This window comes from Tribolium castaneum, chromosome 2 (genome assembly GCF_031307605.1).
Source record: "Tribolium castaneum strain GA2 chromosome 2, icTriCast1.1, whole genome shotgun sequence".
NCBI lineage: Eukaryota > Metazoa > Arthropoda > Insecta > Coleoptera > Tenebrionidae > Tribolium > Tribolium castaneum.
The window spans coordinates 2,575,517-2,594,528 of NC_087395.1; the positions used below are offsets into that span (position 1 = coordinate 2,575,517).

Genomic DNA, 19,012 nt, shown 5'->3' on the forward strand with positions numbered 1-19,012 from the left:
CCGTCGTCGAGTTATCATATTTTTTCATTCGACAGTCTCTTCGATAAGGTTTGTTTTGAGAAAAAATGTTAGGGTTTCACCAAGAAAACAATGCCAAAATATTTTAAAAAATGAGTAAAATCATTAAACACCTAAAAAATGACTGTGGGTTTACAATCTTTTTACAGTTAAAAGTTCAAAAAGTTGTATTTCCTACATAAAATTAGAAAAGTTTTACGGATCTGAGACGACTTGAGATAAAAAGCGTCCTGAAAGATGTTACGTGAAAAACTTGTTAGGCCCCCAATTCTCAACATTTTTATTAATTGCTTTAGATTGTTAAAAATAATAGTCAAAATAGTCAAAAATCAGAAAAATTGCTACCTGGAATAGAATAGAATTGTTTTTAAAAAAATATGTTAAGGCTCTAGTTCCTTACATTTGACACGGTGTTTTCGGCGAAAAAAACTTTATATAGTGAAGGTAATCTATGAAAACAAGGAAATCGGTTAAAGCTCTGACTACTGTCTGTCGAGTTATCATTTTTTTTAACCGAAAACCTATTCTCCTAAAAAGCTAAATCGCATGGGAAAGACTGTTGCAATAGGGTTATGCGCCAAAATTTTTTACTGCTATGATAAAATTGATAAAGCTCGTAAGTGCGTAATGACCACTGTTTAAACAAGATTTTTTTGATTAACTGTTTTTGTTGATCATCTGGGATAATTTACAAATTGTCTAATTCTAAAAATTGATACCTAAAAAAAGGATTTTTTAAAAATACCTAGCTCTAAATTGATGTAAATTTTATTTGAAATTTTCATTGAACTTTGTCTTCTACTTCAGATTTTTTGTGTTTTAACATGTTTATTCTGCCGTGCTAAGCAAGAACGTCGTAACTGACTTTTTTGTCAAATTTGAGATAACACAAAATCTGAGATCAATAGTGCAATAACTTTGATTCTAAATAACTTTAATAAATATTATCCAGAAATTAATAAGACCAAATACGTAAATAAAATTGACGTAAGTGGGGTTTGTGCAATATTACTTAGCAAGAAAGTCGTAACTATAAAATGTATATGAAACCCACTCATTAATGAATCAAAAATTGTATATTTTCTAAAATTAATCAAAAACATTAGGTACCACCAAGTTTGGTTGATTACCAAGTCGAATTACAATTAAAAAAACCAAAAAAAGTGTATGACTTTGACGATTTTCTTAATTCGGTTGGAAGGACGGATACAAGAACTAAAATTTAACAAATGAAAATTGAAAACTTTTTCAAATGGCAAGACTACAGTTCACAGTACAAATTGACCAAAATTATTAATCGACCTTATCTAAGCGACATGGTTAACGTTACGTTTGAACGAGGAAAAAAAAACATAAAATATAGATGCAGTTTTGATAGTGACTTTATAGAGTTAAATTTCCTAACATCAATAACATCAAATTCAAAAAACCCACTCAAAAACACACAACAAATGGCATAGATACAGAAAGAAAACAGGAACTCTTAAAAATTTTTTAAAATATTCTACCAGAAAACCGATTGATTTTTTGGCAAAATTTGCTTTTATTTCAAAAGTATCGTACGCTAGGTACAGTGTAAGGTGTAATTTCTTGGGTACATTTTTTTATAAATTTCTTGTTGTTACGTATTACTTCATTTGTTTAAAGCCGTTAATAAATATTTTTGTAGTTACGACTTTTTTACTTAGTTACTTTTACTTAATTTAAAAAATAAATAAAAAAATTAAACGTCGTATGTGGAATAACAGCGATTTGGCAAAATAATGGATACAATTGCATACATATTTCCTTTTTACAAATAAATTGTTAGGTTGACTTCAATATTCCATGTTACTAGCATTTAAAATAACAGTGCACTCTGAAAATGTAGAAAACAAGACATAACTCAAGATTCATATAAAATCAGTTACGACGTTCTTGCTTAGCACGGCAGTATTGTTTAACATTAATTATTGTTATAACTTACAATGAACAATTGATTTTGTGTTTTTTTGAGAGAAATTTCTCAAAAAATTTTTAATTGATTATTTGATAAGTCAGAAACAGTATTCATGAAATGAAACCCTTTCAAGGCTTGCTTTAATTCAGTTTATTTTTAATCTCATGGTATAATAATAGACTTAATTTTGTGATTTTTACGTTAAAATTTCACAAAAAACCGAAAATACATTGTTAATAAATGTACTTCTTAAAGAGTTGGAAAAGGTAAAACTATCTACAACCAAATTTTTTAGTTTTTTGTAGTTTATTTTTATCCAAATATTTAGTCAGTTTTAGTCCAACCAACTTGTTTAAAAAAAAACTCAATGCTATTCTACTTTTTTCAATTCTGTTGAACATTCGATCACAAGCATAAAAAAACAGTTCTTAATTAATTGTATTAATTCAGATATAAACGTTAGATACAAATAAGCAAAAATCGACCTTTATCCCTGTTTCCTCATGTCAGTAAGTATACAACAAATTGTTGTGTTGAAACACACAAGAGCGTGGTAAAACAAATCAAAAGCAGATGCTAGACAATTCTTTGTCCCCTCTGTGACACACAAGACTCCTCGTAAAACTTTTGAAACATGTGCTATAATCTCGTAGGCTTGCATTACAATATAAATGCTTGGTTCAGATTCTCCTCAGGGAATTAGACTCATTTCCGGTCTAGAAACTAGTGCTTCCTCGTGAAGCTTCTGATTAATAGAATTTCTGGGCAGCGTTTATTAAATTCACGACGCCTTGACGTACATTCGTTCGTCCTTGTTAGAACACTGTTGCTTTGCTGCGTCCAATTACAATAGCGAGGCATTAATTTGACTGGGTTATTTTTTATTCTCTTTGATGCGAATTGAGAAGCATTTTAAATCGGTTTTCATTTCCCCTTGATGCGGTTTTGTGGCTTTCTAACGTTTTTTTTTTCAAAACAACTTTGCAGGGATTAATGTTATTTAAGCTCTCTCTTTAGATACGGCAAGTATTTCAGTCAAATCAATCTCCAAATCAAAATTTTGAAAGATATAACATATCTTAATATTTGATTTAAATTACTGTAAAGTATTTAAAGACGTTAAAATATAATTGTAATAATAACAATAATAATAATAATAATTCCTTATTCGTACTTATGTACATTTCAAACTTAGATTATTTTCTACATGTAGACACTATTTGTGACTACGCATTTGTATTTTTTTCAATTTATGTTATTTTTTTGGCTCAAAATTTGTCGCTAGACTTTAGCTTAACACAGAGTTCGTTTCTTGTACAAAAACTCTTAATTTGTACTTTATTATTTCACTCCAAAAAATGCCAATTTGCTGTCAAAAAAATCTATATACATAAAAATGCTTTTCCTGACTGACCAACGTACTGATCAACGTACAGCCTAGACGGCTCAGAATAGAAACCTGAAATTTTCACAGTAGATAGCTATTGTAACGTAGGGGTGTACTAAGAAAAGATTTTTGGAAAATCACCCCCTAAGAGGGTTAAATAGGGTGTTAAAGTTTGAATAAAAATCCGTCATTTTGTAAGTTATATCTTTGAAAATTAGTATTTGGGCTTTGGGTTAAAAATAAAGAAAAACGTGTTTCAGGATTTTTGGAAAATCAACCCCTAAAGAGGTTAAATGGGAAATTGAATTTAGAATTAGAGTTTAGAGAATCCGTCATTTTTAAACGTCCATTGAACTTATGTCCTTGGAAATTAGTATTTGGACTTTTTATTAAAAATTAAAAAAAAACGTGTTTCAGGATTTTCGAAAAATCAACCCTTAAGAGGGTTAAATAACGTATTAAAATTTGTATAAAAATTCGTAACATTTGAATTTACATTGATTAAAGTCGGTATTTAGGTTTTCAGCGAAAAGTGAAAAAACACATGTTTTACTTGAAAATACTGACCCTAAGAGGGTTGAGCAGAGGTTGGAATTTGTATAAAAATCCGTAAATTTTACTTTGTATCCATGCAGTTAATATTTGAGTTTCCAGTTAAAGATGAAAAACGTTGTTTAAGAACATTTGGAATTTCCACCCCTAAGGGGGTTAAATGTAAAAATCCGTCATTTTTAAACTTATATTTATAAAAATTGCTATTTGGGCAATCAGTGAAAAATAAAAAAATGATTTTTAGAAATTCCACCCCCAAAAAGTTCAATATCAAAATCCGTCATTTTTTTACCTGATATCTATAAAAATTTGTATTTGGGCTTTCGGTTAATAATGAAGACATGTTTTAAAATTTTCGAAAAATTAACCCTTAAAGAGGGTAAACGAAGTGTTAAAATTTGAATAAAAATTAGTCATTTTTAAAGTTATATTAAAGTTTTATATTTAAAAATTATTATTTGGGCATTTATTTAAAAATGAAGAAACACATGTTTTTGGATTTTGCAGAAATCAACCCCGAAGGGTTTTAAAAGAAGTAATAAGATTTGGATAAAATTCTGTAACTTTTAAATTCACATTCACAAAAGTTGGTATTTAGGCTTTCGTTGAAAAATGTAGTCTTTTAGTTGTTTTAGTAATTCTACTCACAGGGGGGTTAAACAGGGGATGGAATTTGTATAAAAATCCGGTTTTTTTTTAATTTTTGTCTATGCAAAATGGTACTTGCGGTTTCGTTTAAAGATGAAAATTGAGTGTTTTAGAAATTTTGGAAATTCCACCCCTAAAAGAGTTATATATAAAAATGCGTCTTTTTTTAAGGTATATTAATAAAAATTGGTATTTCTGTCTTCGGTTAAAAATAAAGATAAGCGTTTTTCAGGATTTTTGAAAATTTTACCTCATATGGAGATTAAACGTAAAAATTCGTAATAATATGTTTATGAAAATTTGTATTTGAGTTTTCGGAATTAAATAAAAAACAAATGTTTAATAAAAATTTTTAGAAATCCCACCCCTAAAAAAGTTAAACATTAGAATCCATAATTTTTAAAGTTATGTTAATAAAATTTAGTATTTGAGCATTTGGTTAGAATTAAAAAAAAGCGTGTTTCTAGATTGTTGGAAGTTCCAGCCACAAAGTGGTTAAATATAAAAAACAAGATTTGTCTTATTAGCTTTTCGAAATAGTTGTGGACATGCGTGCGAAGCCGCGGGCAACTGCTAGTTTACTATAAAATAAAATGGGATTCACAAACTGAAACTTAAATAATACAAATAAATCACAAATAAAACATAAATTAATTAAATTCCTATTAAATATCATTGAAGGTATTGTTCAGATATTCCTTAATACTATAGCAAGTTTTTTTTTAATTAAATAGATCATTAATTTATATTAAGTAGAAATTTTGGGAGAAGATATTTGAAATCTTAAGAGGGAATATTAAAAAATTTAATAGAGTAATAGTTGTAAAAGGTTTGAAATTTGGATAATCAAATTTTTTCGAATGCAAATATACAAGGTGTCCATTTTTCGAGCTCTACCATAGAAATCTCAGTTATTATAAGAGATATGAGGTCGGTTAAATTAGAGCCTATTTGTATGATGAACAATTATCTAAAAAAATGTTAATGTGTCATTTTTAATTTTTGAATTATTGGAAAAAACGACAATTTGTAATTTTTGTTTTTATTTTTTTAAGCGAAAACCAAAGGAACTAGACACTTTTAATTAAAACGTTCTTCAGGCACATTTTTACAAGGAATCTAAATCAGTCAACGTATTTTCCAAAGCCGTTCTTAATGTCAGAATGACAACACTCAACAAACTAGATTTTAGAAGATTAACTAAATTTGGATCTAGAAGGTTCACGTTTCCGCCAAGCTTACTTATTTAAAAACTAAACGACATGATAAGTTCGTAGTTTATTCTTCTCAAAACAAAACAAGACAAAGTTGTGAAAATTCTGCTTGCATATTTAATAGAACTGTCAAAATTTAGCTTGTTAAACAAAGTTTTTGACGTTTTTTCCAAAGGACTTTTTGCAAAAACATTTTTTTCTTAATTTTAGTCAGCATGTTAGATTTGGTCATTTCATGTGATACATCATTATAATTAGGAACAAAAAGACTGTTTAAAAATACAAGTATCAAAAAAATAAAAACGAAAATTACTAAATTTTGATTTTTCTCAATAATTCAAAAACTAATAATAACTCTTCAAATTTTGTTTAAAATAATTGTCTAGCATAGAAATGTGCAACTTTGCACTAATTTAACAAAGCTGGTTTCACTTATAATAACTGAGAGCTCTATGACGGAACTTGAAAAACGAACACCCCGTGTATTTTTGCTGTTGCAATTTGTTAATAAATTAAATGCTTTATCTTGAGTAGACAATAGTGTTTCAAAATGAAAAAATTCTGGATTTGTGGTAATATTTTTCATGATATGAATGAGATTATATGGGATTATTCTTATTTTTAGAAAAAAATAAGAAAATCAACGGGTGATATCTAAAAAATAACTCTATTTGTTCTAGGTTTTTGATTATTAGTTGAATTCCACATGGTTCTAGGATTTTTGATATGTATTTTGTTTTACAAATTTAGAATAAATTCTGATTTTTTTATTTTTTATTGCATTATTGTATTTATTTAACATATATTTTGATTCCAAAGTTTCGTAAAGTGTCTCTCATTTTTTTTAATTCTGAACTAAACCACTTAATAGCAGAAATTTTGGAACCACTACATTTGATCTGTTTTTCTGGAAATGCCGAGTAAAAATTATAGAGACTGCCCAATTACTTTCAAAATTTGGATCAAATTCTTAACAACAAAATCAAATTCTTTTCTTGGATCAGCCGAGCGATTTGGTTAATTTTTTGTGTAGCCATCTATTTTTCGAGATTTAATGATCCAATGGTAATTTGGTTTGATTACAAAATAAAAGAAACGTGTTTTAAAATTGGATTTTTTAACTTGGGGTCATTCTCTTAGTTGAAAAACCACTTCCTAACAATTCGTTGACAAATAACTGAGATATTAAGCTCGAAATTCTTACGTAAGACACGATGTATTATCGAGGCCATAGTATTTCCATTTGGAAAATTTACTAAAAAAAAATACCTAAACTTTTGAATAGGTCACATACTGATGTTTTACTTTTGTCGCATTTATTGAAATGAACTTTGAAGTTTCCACCCATTATTACTTTTTTTTCTCGTAGTCTATGACTGTAAATAAATTGTCTAATTTATCAATGAATTTTCTGATGTCACCTTGAGGTAAACAGTAACAAAGATTAAATTATTATTATATGTTACAATTAAAGTCACCAAAATTCACAATTTATTTCAGAGGATAATTTAGTTACCTTCTGGGGATCTTTATATTCCACTTCAGATTTCAAAAGTTCTATAACACCTCTATGAATATGGTTTTTCCTGGTAAAATACAGTCATTTTGTTTAAATTTCCTATTCTTGTCCATTCTGCCTATTTCGGCACTAATATTTAAATGTTAAATAAAATATTCAAGAGTGTTAAGTTTATTACGAACTCACAATAAAAAAATAAAAAATAAAAGCGTTGTCTTCGACCTATTTGACTGAAATAGTGCGCTTTTTCATTTTATTTGTTTGTAAATCGTTAATTTGTAAAAATAGTTTCCTGAGGATTCTTGCAATTGCCAAGTGCTAGACGATTAAATTGAGAAATTTCTATCATTTCCTCATTTCATTACAAAAAATCTTTCCCTAACTTTTAGTGTTTAAGTTGTAAGTTGAACTCAAGGGTTGATCTTTCCTAACACACTTTTAATGAATCTGTCAAAACATTATTATGGAAGTTTTTTTGAACTTCTCGAAGTCTAGTTGTAGCTCGTGTCGGTCGAGTAAGCAAATTTCTGGATTTATTGGTAAACGTGTTCATTCACGCTAAATACACAGATTAATTGAAACAGATCTGTGCCGTGTACGTAGATATAACAAATTGGACATGTTCGTTTTGGCCAGTAATGAATTAGCGATAATTCATCATGTCACATACATTTTGATCGATGAGTAACTGAATTTTCTCCGAAAAAGTTGGGGTAATGCTTACTAAGTTATAATTGAGCCACATACATGACTTTCGCATTGGAAGATAATTAATGGTTTTACATTTTTTGTAAACGTTGCATACTTACGGTTGGGGTCGTAGTTCAATATCTCTGGACAGGATTGATTGGCTATTTCTCCAGCTGGAGTGCTAGGCCAACAAGACCAACCATCAAATCTTCCTGGACAGTAACGTCCTGCAATCCAAATAAAAATTGTTAAAATGTTGCGTTTCCCAAAAGTCTAATCAGAACGGCTATAAAGAATGATTAATTTTTGATGAGCGTGTAACCGGACTTTATGACATCGTTTCTTTTAGGCGATAGGGAAAATCATGAGATCGTAAAACGTTTAATTCACAGTTTGGTCATTACTTAATAATAATAAAAATAATGTGCTAACTTTTCCTTGTTCTTAATTTTTAAAGCAAATTTCATTAAATTTATACAAAAATAACGATAAATCCAGTTCTCAGTAAGACAGTCGTTTGATTTTGCCTTAAGTAACAGTAGTTCTCTTCATTAGCTCAACAAAATGTCTAAGAATAAGAAGGTTTTCCAAATAGCTTACAATTATCTACAATTTGACGACAGTTTCCATGTTTGTTACAATGTATTAAAAAATGACGTTACTTCTTATTATTTGAAATGTTTTAGATTAAATTAAACCGAAAATAAAATGTGCTCTAAAAAAGCAACAAATTGTTTCCATAAAAAACTTGTTAAAAAAATACCTTTTTTGTTATGAAATATTTTAAAAAACTTTTAAATAAGGTTAAATATACAAAAAAGTGAACAAAAAAACAAACAAAAGTGTAGTAAATTTACTACCTTTATTTTAGGATTATCTCTCCAGTAGCCGAAATCCTAAAGACAATTAAAGTTACTCTAATCACAAAAACTTTTCCTTTAGAGCTGGAAATAGAAATGAAACGAAAGGAAAAAGAAAAACGTAAAAAGAGTGACCATAAAAAACAAAAACAAAATAGGAAAAAAGCAAAACAAAGACAGTTGAAAAGAAAAACATAAAGAACTCTTTAAACGTTGTATATTTGTTTTTCTCGTTTTCTTCATAGTTCATAATACTCTAGCTAACGAAAGACATGACAAGGGGAACGGCAAATACAAGAAAGACAAAAAAATTGAGAAAAGAAAAGACAAACAATACGATAAAAAAAGTGAAAAAAACAAAAAAACTAGAAGAAAAAATGGAACAGTTGTGAAAGCAAAGAGGTAAAAGCAAAAACTCTGGAAAGAAAAGAAGAGAGAAAAGAAAAACGACAAAAGAGAACATCTAAAAAAACAAGAAATAATACGAAAGAAAAAAGAGAAAGAGAGCTACGCTGGAGCAGATAGGATAGAGTAGAACAGAATATACTTTATTTGTGTTTATAATACTAACAAAGTATTTTACACACGTCACAAAATTAACCAAAATTTATCAGGTATTACATAGTTAAAATATTAATAAAATCATTCTGAAGATATTCCTCATTCGAATAAAAAGTTTTGAAAATTAAATAGGGCTTAACATTTTAATTAAATCTGTGTGAAAGAAAATTTCTAAATGTAGGTAGAAGAACATTATAAAATTTAATTGCATAATAGCTGGTTCCATGTCGGGCTTTTACTAGCTTTTAAAAATCCTTGAATTATTTAGAGAAATATCATAGTCGGCAGACAAGAAAGATGAGAAAAAAATAAAAGTACGGAAACAAACAAGATAAAAACGAAATAAAAGTAGATAAAAAAATACAATGAAAAAAATAGACGAGAGACGATAGTGGAATAAAAGACAAAACAAGAAAAATTAAAAAACAAAGTAAAATACGAGAATCAAACAAAAAAAAAATAAAAAACAAAAAACTTTTAGTAGCCTTTAGTCCTTAAATTATTTAGAGAAATATGACAGTCGACAGACGGGAAAAATGACGACAGTAAAAAGAGACGAAATAAGAGAAAAAGGAAGAGAAAAGAGAAACAAAAAACTCGAGAAACGTGAGAAGAGGAAAAATAAAGACAAAAAAAACGAGAAAAAATAAAAGTACGGAAACAAACAAGATAACAACGAAAGAAAAGTAGATATAAAATACATTGAAAAAGATAGACGAGAGACGATAGTGGAATAAAAAACAAAACAAGAAAAATTAAAAAATAAAGTAAAATACGAGAATCAAGCAAAAGAAAAAAAAAAGAAAAAATAAAAGGCTTTTAGTAGCCTCTAATCCTTAAATTATTTAGAGAAATATGATAGTCAACAGACGGGAAAAATGACGACAGTGAAAAGAGACGAAATAAGAGAAAGAGGAGAAAGAGAAAGAGAAACAAAGAACTCGAGAGACGTAAGATGAAAAAAAATCGAGAAAAAAATAAAAGTACGGAAACAAACAAGATAACAACGAAAGAAAAGTAGATAAAACATACATTAAAAAAGACAGACGCGAGACGATAGTGGATTAAAAGACAAAACAAGAAAAATTAAAAAATAATGTAAAATACGAGAATCAAGCAAAATAAGAAAGAAAAATGAAAAAGAATTAAAAAGCGCAAAATCCGAGAAGTAAAAGAAAAGAATAAACAAAAAAAGAAACAAAGAAATAAAAAAGAGAGACTATGAAAAACAACGAGGAGAAAGAAGAGAAATATGAGATAAAAACAAACAAGGACAAAAGAAAAAAAAGCTGATATAAAACAAAGACACCAGAGAAGAAAAGAGAAACAAAATATAAAAATATAAGAGTAAAATTTGGACAAATTATTTTTTTATTACGTTTAAATAAGTCACTTTAGTTGGTTTTTTCCAATACAGACTATTTTTCCACAAACCGATTCAAAAAAAATCGTACAATTTTGCCTCCAGTTGTAATTTTTTATTTGTTCAATTTGATTATTTTAAAGATATTACCTACAATTTTTAAACAATGTTTATACACTTTAAGGTTTTTTAAAGAGATGTTAAGTGACTGCGAGTAAAATTTTAATTAAAAGATACAGAAATTAATATTTTCACTGCATGTAGTACAAGTGTGCAAAAAATTTTGAAATAATACTTTAAAGGTAGATGTGAGCGTAGAAAAAATAAAGTATGCAACTCTCTGTGACACATAACATTTTAAAAATAACATTTTATAATGTAACCATGTAGGTTGGTATACCAAGTACGATTCGCCTAAAGTTTTTTTTAAGTTTGTGTCATTGATTTTACTTACCTAAATATGTGAAAAAAATTTCGGTTTCTTGATCGTTGATTTTTTAAAAACTAACTTGTTTGTGTTCAATTTTTGTTGTTGAAGTTCAAGCTTATACGCTTACATGACTCCAAAACTATCAACATTTGGCCAAAACAACTTAAATTAATCTTTCTATAAAATTACATTATTTTCATTTATTAAATTAATACATAAATTTGACGAATGCAAACGTAAATATTTTACACTAAAATGATTTTATTAGTGTTTGTCATATTATAAAATTTAGAATTAATATAAATTGCTGTTTCCTGTTTTTTTGGTCCTGATTAACATTTGACATTTTTAGATTTAACTCAGACGTATTTTGAAAGCTATTTTTATTTAAGTTAGTCACGATTTACCAAACTCATTTCAACTATTTTATAATCCACTGCTTTAATTAATTCATGGGAAAAGTGCCATTAAGATACTGATAACTTCAAATATTTACCGATATGGTAAAACACTGTTTGCTATTTATATTATGTAGATATTTGAAATAAAATCCCGCATGCGGTATCACGTTCCTGTGAAACTTCGTTTACAGCTTTTTATTGAGTTGCAAAAAGCTGATTGCTAATTAAATCCCTCCTACTTTGCACAGTCATGAAAACAATAGTTTACGAAATCTGATAAAATATATTTAATATTTTTTTATGTCGAGTTAGTTTGAGAAAACGTTTCATTTTCTAGCAAAAATAATACCAACCATAGATGAATACAAATGAGGGTGAACAAGCTTGATTAAGGTTCCGAAAGAAAATGAAATCGTTTCACTGCGAAAAAAGTAATTTATAATCTCTTGTTTCCTTGCAACGTGTTAAATTCCGGGGAGTTACGACTTTTCAAAGACCGTAAATGTTGCTCATGAAATATCAAGTGGAGGGAAAGAAACAAATTCTTTTACCAACGCAATTATCTTCTAAAAACTTTTACGAGGGCTAATGGAAGTCGGGGTTTATGTGAACTTTGATGTATAAAATGTTTGTAAACAGAATTTATTTTTGCAAAGGATGAAAAGGTGTTTGTGAGCAATAAATTTTACCATTATTCGGAGGAAGTGCTCATATCCCTTTTAAACGAAGAAAAATTAATTGTCTTTTTAATGGAAATTTGCACAGCATTAACAATCGAATCTCAAACGAAAATAGACGAGTTCAAGGTTTGTGTGGCGGAATAATGGTTATTTAAATGAATTCATTGTTTGTTGCTGGATTTATCTTACTCTCAATGTTTGTTGTTTGTGGGTTAAAAAAAGAATTACTCGTGCCTAAATATTTACACTCTTGTGCGACTATGCAACAATTTGACTCGTTTCTCCCTTGATTTATTAGTATTTCACGAAAAAAAAGACGCCAAAAAGTGTATGTTAATTTTCACTAGCACACTTTAAGCCATTTGAGGAAAAAGCCTGATTATTTCAGGGTCTTTGATTTTCAATGTGTAGCGAGATGTCGACAGAATGTTAGTATTGTTAAGAGCTCTCTTTGTGCTCCACTCTTGTCAAAAACGTGCTTTCACACCGTTCCGATTGTTATCACAAGATAAAAGTTAAAATAATTGCAAGTGACAACCCAATTAAAACTTACCTAAAATGTTGCTCGATTTATTTATAATTTCGTCGCATTCAAGTTGCCGCAGTGCTATCACTTCTAAATCTCTAGGCGAATAATCGAATGCCATATTGTTCACTTTTTAATTTTCGAATTAATCACTCGAACCACAAACGCGTTTAATTAACTGTTCGAGTTTTATAGATGCGACGTCCATTATTTTTCTGCCATTATCCTGGATATCCTCATAACCAGGATTATCTGAAACAGGACAAACCACATGTTGCATCACTTGTAGGCCTTAGGCGAGGAATTGTAATACAGCACAAGTAACAAGAAAAATTCTAGCTTCTAAATAGTCTTCTAAGCGACGATTTCGGAATAAAATTTACTTATTCTACCAGATTTTGTAGTCTGTTTGAACACAAATAAGTTCAGAGTGCTTTTTTAAGTAAACAGTGTCTTATGTCTACTTTTAGAAAAGTATTTAACGCATCCAGGTAAATTAGTTAATTAATTAGTTAATTATTTAATTAATTAATTTTATTACTTCTATTTTTAAGAAATTCATAAACAATAATTGTAGATTTTCTGTTTAATATGTTTCTGGTGTCTCGTGAATATAAATCACTAAATCAGACTGCATAAATGTATTCATTAAACTATTTTTTTAAATTATCAAAAATTTTACACATTTCCAGCGAGTTAGAAGACAATTATTGACCATTAAATAATTTAAAAACTTAATATTTTTTTACAGCAGGTGCAGATGCTAATCCCCTGTATCACCTAAAATTATTTTCAAAGACACAGGATGATTCAGAAATAAGCTTCAGAAAAAATTTATGCTTTTTTAAATGTTCCATTTAGGACCGGTTTATACAGAGTGTTCCCTCTACAACCCACATTAGAAGTATTGGAAGTTCGAATAAAGATATTTATCTGAAATTTGGTACTCAGTCATAATTCTTTAAGTTCTGTTCAACGAAAATATTTTTAAGTGGCAGCACTTTCGATTATACCGGAAGTCACTATTTACATTTTAATTTTAAATAGAAAGCTATGTTTTTCACTGCGTTTTTGAATTAGTTGAGTGATTTTAAGAAAGTTTTTACTAGCTTTCTCTATATTTGAGTTTAACCGTTTTTGCGTTATTTAAAACTTTTTGAAAATTTTTGTATTTACACCTGTTACTTTAAAAATCGGTAACTCGCGTAGTTTTAAAATTTTTGAAATCATATTTGGCGAATTAAAAAAAGGCCTATATCTATTCTTCAATGTGTTCAAAATCAAAAATAAAGTTAATAAACCTAAAAATTTTAAGATTAAGTATGGATAATTTCAAGTACCCCTAACTTAAATTTTTCAAATGAGATGTCCCAATATTTATTTTACTAGATGGAGAAGAATTTTGTTCTGCATCGATATTCTGTGATAATTTTCAAGTTATGTTGTTTTTTTGTCATTGTAGGACTTTTTTTACAAACCACATCTATTTTTGCAAAGTTTGTCATAAAAATATTTATGATTAAACTTAAACAATAAACTCTGTTTATTGTCATTGTAGGAAATTTTTTACTAACCACAGCTATTTTTGTAAAGTTTTTCATAAAAATATTTATGATAAAACTTAAACGATAAACTCTGTTCAAAATTATGTTACCCATCTCCTAAAAATAACATAAATTCATTAAATTTTGGTTTAAAAAACTTTAATTTCTCACATTTTTTCATTCATTTTCATAGCAAAGTATGAGAATAGACCTATGGCTAATAAATTTCTCAATCCCTACAAAAAAATGTAACTTAAAAACTATTAGACATAAGTATAGGAAATGTTAATACAGACCGATGCAGAATTAAGTCGTCTACAATTTAGTAAAATAAAACTTTTGGCATTTCATTTAAAAAAATGAGTTATGGGTGCTTAAAGTTCAGCAAACTTAACTTTAAAAATATGAAGTTTGTTATTCCTTTTTAGAAATTTGAAAACACCAAAAAGAAAATCTAGACTTTCTGTTTCAAGTAAGCTGAAAAATATTTCCACATTTTTAAAATGGCACAGTTATTGATTTTTGAACTAAAAGGTGCAAATCCAAAAAAAATTTTAAGACCATAGCGATTTCGTAAATTAAATTTAGGTATAGGGAATGCTTATAAAAACTACCTTAAAATAACTTTAGTAATTCAAAAACGGCTTAAAAATATAGTTTTTCATTTAAAAAAAAAAGTTGATAGACACATCCGATATAACCGAAAGTGCTGCCATCTTAAACATATTTTCATTGAGCAGGTCCTAAAAGATTATGTTTGTACACAAATGTGGGGTTGAGACGAAACATCCTGTAGAAGCGTCTTAATTTAAACTGTAATTAAAGGCGTAATTAACTCATCACGTGACCAAATTGAACAAATGTGATTGGTCTATTCGCGTTGTTAACTTTTAACAACGAATTAAAATTTAATGAAGCTTTTTGCAAACCGGCCCTTAAAATTGTATTTCATTTCTGGACGTAACTTTTAATATTGATGATTTTACACTAATCTTGCATTACTAGTCAATTCCGCTTAGTTTTTAAAATAATTTGTTTTTTTTTCAAATACACACGTTCTTTAAAACTTTATTACACAAAACTTAAGTATACTAGAAAAGTAGAAGTTCACCAGTTTAAAAAAAATGTTTAAAGTTAAACCGTAAAAAAATTAATTAAGAAAAGAGTTAAACATTGAATAACTTGGAATACCATAACATTGGAAAACTTGACTAATAATGGCCTATCAACTATTGAAACAAGAATTAATAAGGTTTTTTAATGTTTAAAGTCAAATATCTTTTGAGTAAACTTAACTGTTAATACTTTTCGAGAGAAAATTTAAAAGCCTGCATTGAACCAAAAAAAATATACCCTTAAATTTTAAACTTTTTTCTTTAAAATGGGTGGAAATCCTACATTTCAAAGATTCTGAAGTTTTAGGTAATATTTTACGTCAAAAAAATTTAATTATTTTAAAAACAAAACCAATAGGCTATAACCAGCTATTAGTTTAGAAACATCTGTGGTAAGAGTTACATTGAAAAATGCAAAAAAATATAGTGTTCTAATTTATATTACAGCTAATTTCGGAAACACCGTGTATTCTTGAAAATAACTTTCAGTGAGTCACAAACAATTTTTTAACATTAAAACAAATAATGGATTTATCTAACTCGCTAAGACACCCTGTAGGTGAATGTAGTTTTATTGATTTTTAACGCTCGAATATTTTTTTGTAAATCAGACGTTTGAAAGACGTTCATGAATTATGTCTATGTGTTTGGTTGGTTCTATTTTTCTCAGACAATATCACCAATCAAATATATTCTATATATATTCTATATTTGATTGACGTTTTTCACAAAAGCTTCACTGTTTAAAAACTAAGATACTGAATCACCAATTATGTTATTTCTGAAATATTTTTAAGTGCATCCGATAAAACCTATTTATTCTATCTGTCTAAATGCATTTTTGCATTCTTCTAAATGTTGTCAACTTTGTCAACAGATGAGGCGAAGTCTAGCTTAATTAAAGCTACTCAACTTAACCTCGATGGAAAGTTAATAGAAAATACTATAATAACAATAAAAATAGTAATGATAATAAACAACATAGAATTGAAGTAAAAATAAATTCGAAAATTATTTAATTACTTAACTAAAACCTAAAAAGAAAAACCATTGTCAGTCTCTCAAGAACAAAAGCAACAAGAAACAATTCTTTAAGTACAAAATTAGACAAACAAATCCTTTTGCATTCAATACCAAAATGCATTTTATTTAATAAGAATTGAAAAAACATATGATTCATAATCATAAATTAAGAAGTTTTGGTTACTCAAAAATATTATTGCTAAACTACTTTATGTGGATAAAATTCATCTTTATTTACTTATATCATAAATAACTATTAGTCGTTTTGACATTAAATAACTTGTCAACAAACTCTCTGTGGTTTAAATGATAACATTTTAAACTCGAAATTTTGATATACAAGGCGAGTCGGCACAAAAAATTTTGTGCTATGTTAGAAAAACTACAAAACATCCAAAAATCAGAGTTTTTCATTAAATACCTTATTCTTATCTCAATAGATTACAAATAATAATATTAATAAAATTATGCTTATTAATAATACGAGTGCGAAAACACAAGTTTAAAGTGAAAGGGCTGTTGACACCTAGACACTCGAGAACTTTAAGCGTTTTCGAATAAGTGTTCAAAAATTTTTTTGTTGAAACATTTTCATTTAAAACACGTTGCTATCGGAAACGTGTTTTAAAATAGTGTTTCTAATCTACGAATCATATATTAAAAAAAAGCTCAAAACGTTACCGACAAACAAAATATTAAAATAAAAATGTTTCGTGCAAAAATACATAAAAAAGTGTTGCTAGCTTCAGTGTTATGTTTATTTAAATTTATAGTTTTTATTTGATTAATTATAATTTTTGGTGCAAGCAACTTTTTTTACCGTTTTGTTTTCACAAACAACATTTAAGTGCGTTTGTTTAAAAATGACATAAAAGATAATATTTCCGTTAGTGCAGCGACATATAGTACGTATAAATTAATTGATTTTAAGTAAATAAAGATAATACAAAGTGTGTTAAAATGATTATCATCTAGTTAATTCTGAAATTATTTTACATGTAAAAAAATGCCGCTCTGCTCAAATGAATCCGCTGTCAATAAATATCTAAACTCTCAGTTGTAAAATTTACACATTGTCACTCAATTACATTCAAAAGAATTACACTGTGCAAAAAAACATTATTGTTATAAAACATAGTTTCGAATTGGAGAGTTAATCTAAAGATGGAAATATTATTTGGTGTCTGAATATCTGTCAATAGTTCTTTAAAACGCTATTTTACAATTTTACATAAGATATTCACAGACGACTAAATGAAAATCATTTTAACGCACATTGTAATAATTACAGAGGGGCCAAGTTCACCTCGCATGTTCTCTACTTCAAAAGTTCGATTTTAAATATTTTGTAGACGTTATGACGTATAATTTAAGACACATTTCAGAAAACTATTTTTGATTATACAGGGTGTCCCAAAATGTGTGATTCCCTAATAATATATTTTTAATGACATGCTATTTTGGTATTTTATTCAGTTCATAACAGTGTATAACTCCTCAAATCTTTGAAATAATTTGAGACAAGTTATCAGTTTTTATGTTAGTATATTCACAATTCACTTCCCTACCTTCCAACTTTCTAAATTAAAAAAAAAACAAGGAAAATAACGCTACGAAACGTGACACCCATTAGGTTTGTATATTATGTACATTATCAGAAGAAAAAACACCAAGACAACTTATCTGAACAAATTTAGTGGAAATGCTTGAAACCGAGAACATCTCCCATAAAAGTTTCCTCCAATACAGTTTCATAAAATGTCGATTTGGTTAGACGTACCTTAATATCTGAGACTAGAATGATAACGAAGTTAATTTTCTTTATTAAAAGGATTTCCTCTGTGCACATGGGGAAATATTATCTCATAAATCACGTGCACCTTGAACTAGTTTAAGTAAGCTCGTGCCGTTATTATCATCTGATCCGCACAATATCACAGCATGTATTTGGAGTTATAACGAATCTTGATCAATATTGGAATTAAAAGCTTACACTGATTTATGAAACACAAAGCCAACAACTGTGAACTAAAACAATAAGTATTATAAAGTAGGAAAATGCACAGACGTGGTGCCTCATCTATTATAATTAGCGCCACACAATGATGAGAACATTATTCAAGTTTTGATAGTGTTTCAGCTGTTTTACGCTCATTATCTTGTCTGGTGTGCAGAATATTATGGAAAAAAGTAGTTTGTGGTTTTCAATCTCTTGTAAGGCTTTAAAAATCGAGAATTGAGACGGTTTTTTAATTTGTTCACCAAACAAATATTTTACGCGTTGTTTGTAGCGCAAAATTATTAAACCTCACGTTAAGTTAATTTGTGTTTGTCGCATTTTTATTTCCTTTGGTTGTGTTCAATCCAATATTGGAATAAAATGAAATTAACACAAACTGATGTATCAAGTTTTTATTTCATAACAATTTTTCATTTAAATTTATCGCGAATTACTAACAAACACGAGATAATTTCAACGCAAAAATTATTAATGTGGATTTTATTAGAACATATTTTAAAATTATCGATGTCATTATGAGTG

At 28.0% G+C, this 19,012-nt stretch overlaps 1 protein-coding gene across 2 annotated transcripts in view; it reads right to left on the reverse strand.

Moving 5' to 3' along the window:
* Positions 1 to 19,012, reverse strand: part of Dh31-R (Diuretic hormone 31 Receptor) — a 147,459-nt gene that overhangs the window by 93,774 nt on the left and 34,673 nt on the right. For both annotated transcript variants that reach the window (XM_064354762.1, XM_064354761.1), the window contains exons 2-3: positions 12,816 to 13,040; positions 8,087 to 8,194 (exon numbers count right to left, since the gene is read on the reverse strand). In XM_064354762.1, the coding sequence (XP_064210832.1) occupies positions 8,087 to 8,194; positions 12,816 to 12,909 (202 nt within the window). In that variant the 5' untranslated portion in view covers positions 12,910 to 13,040. The remainder of the gene's footprint in view (positions 1 to 8,086; positions 8,195 to 12,815; positions 13,041 to 19,012) is intronic.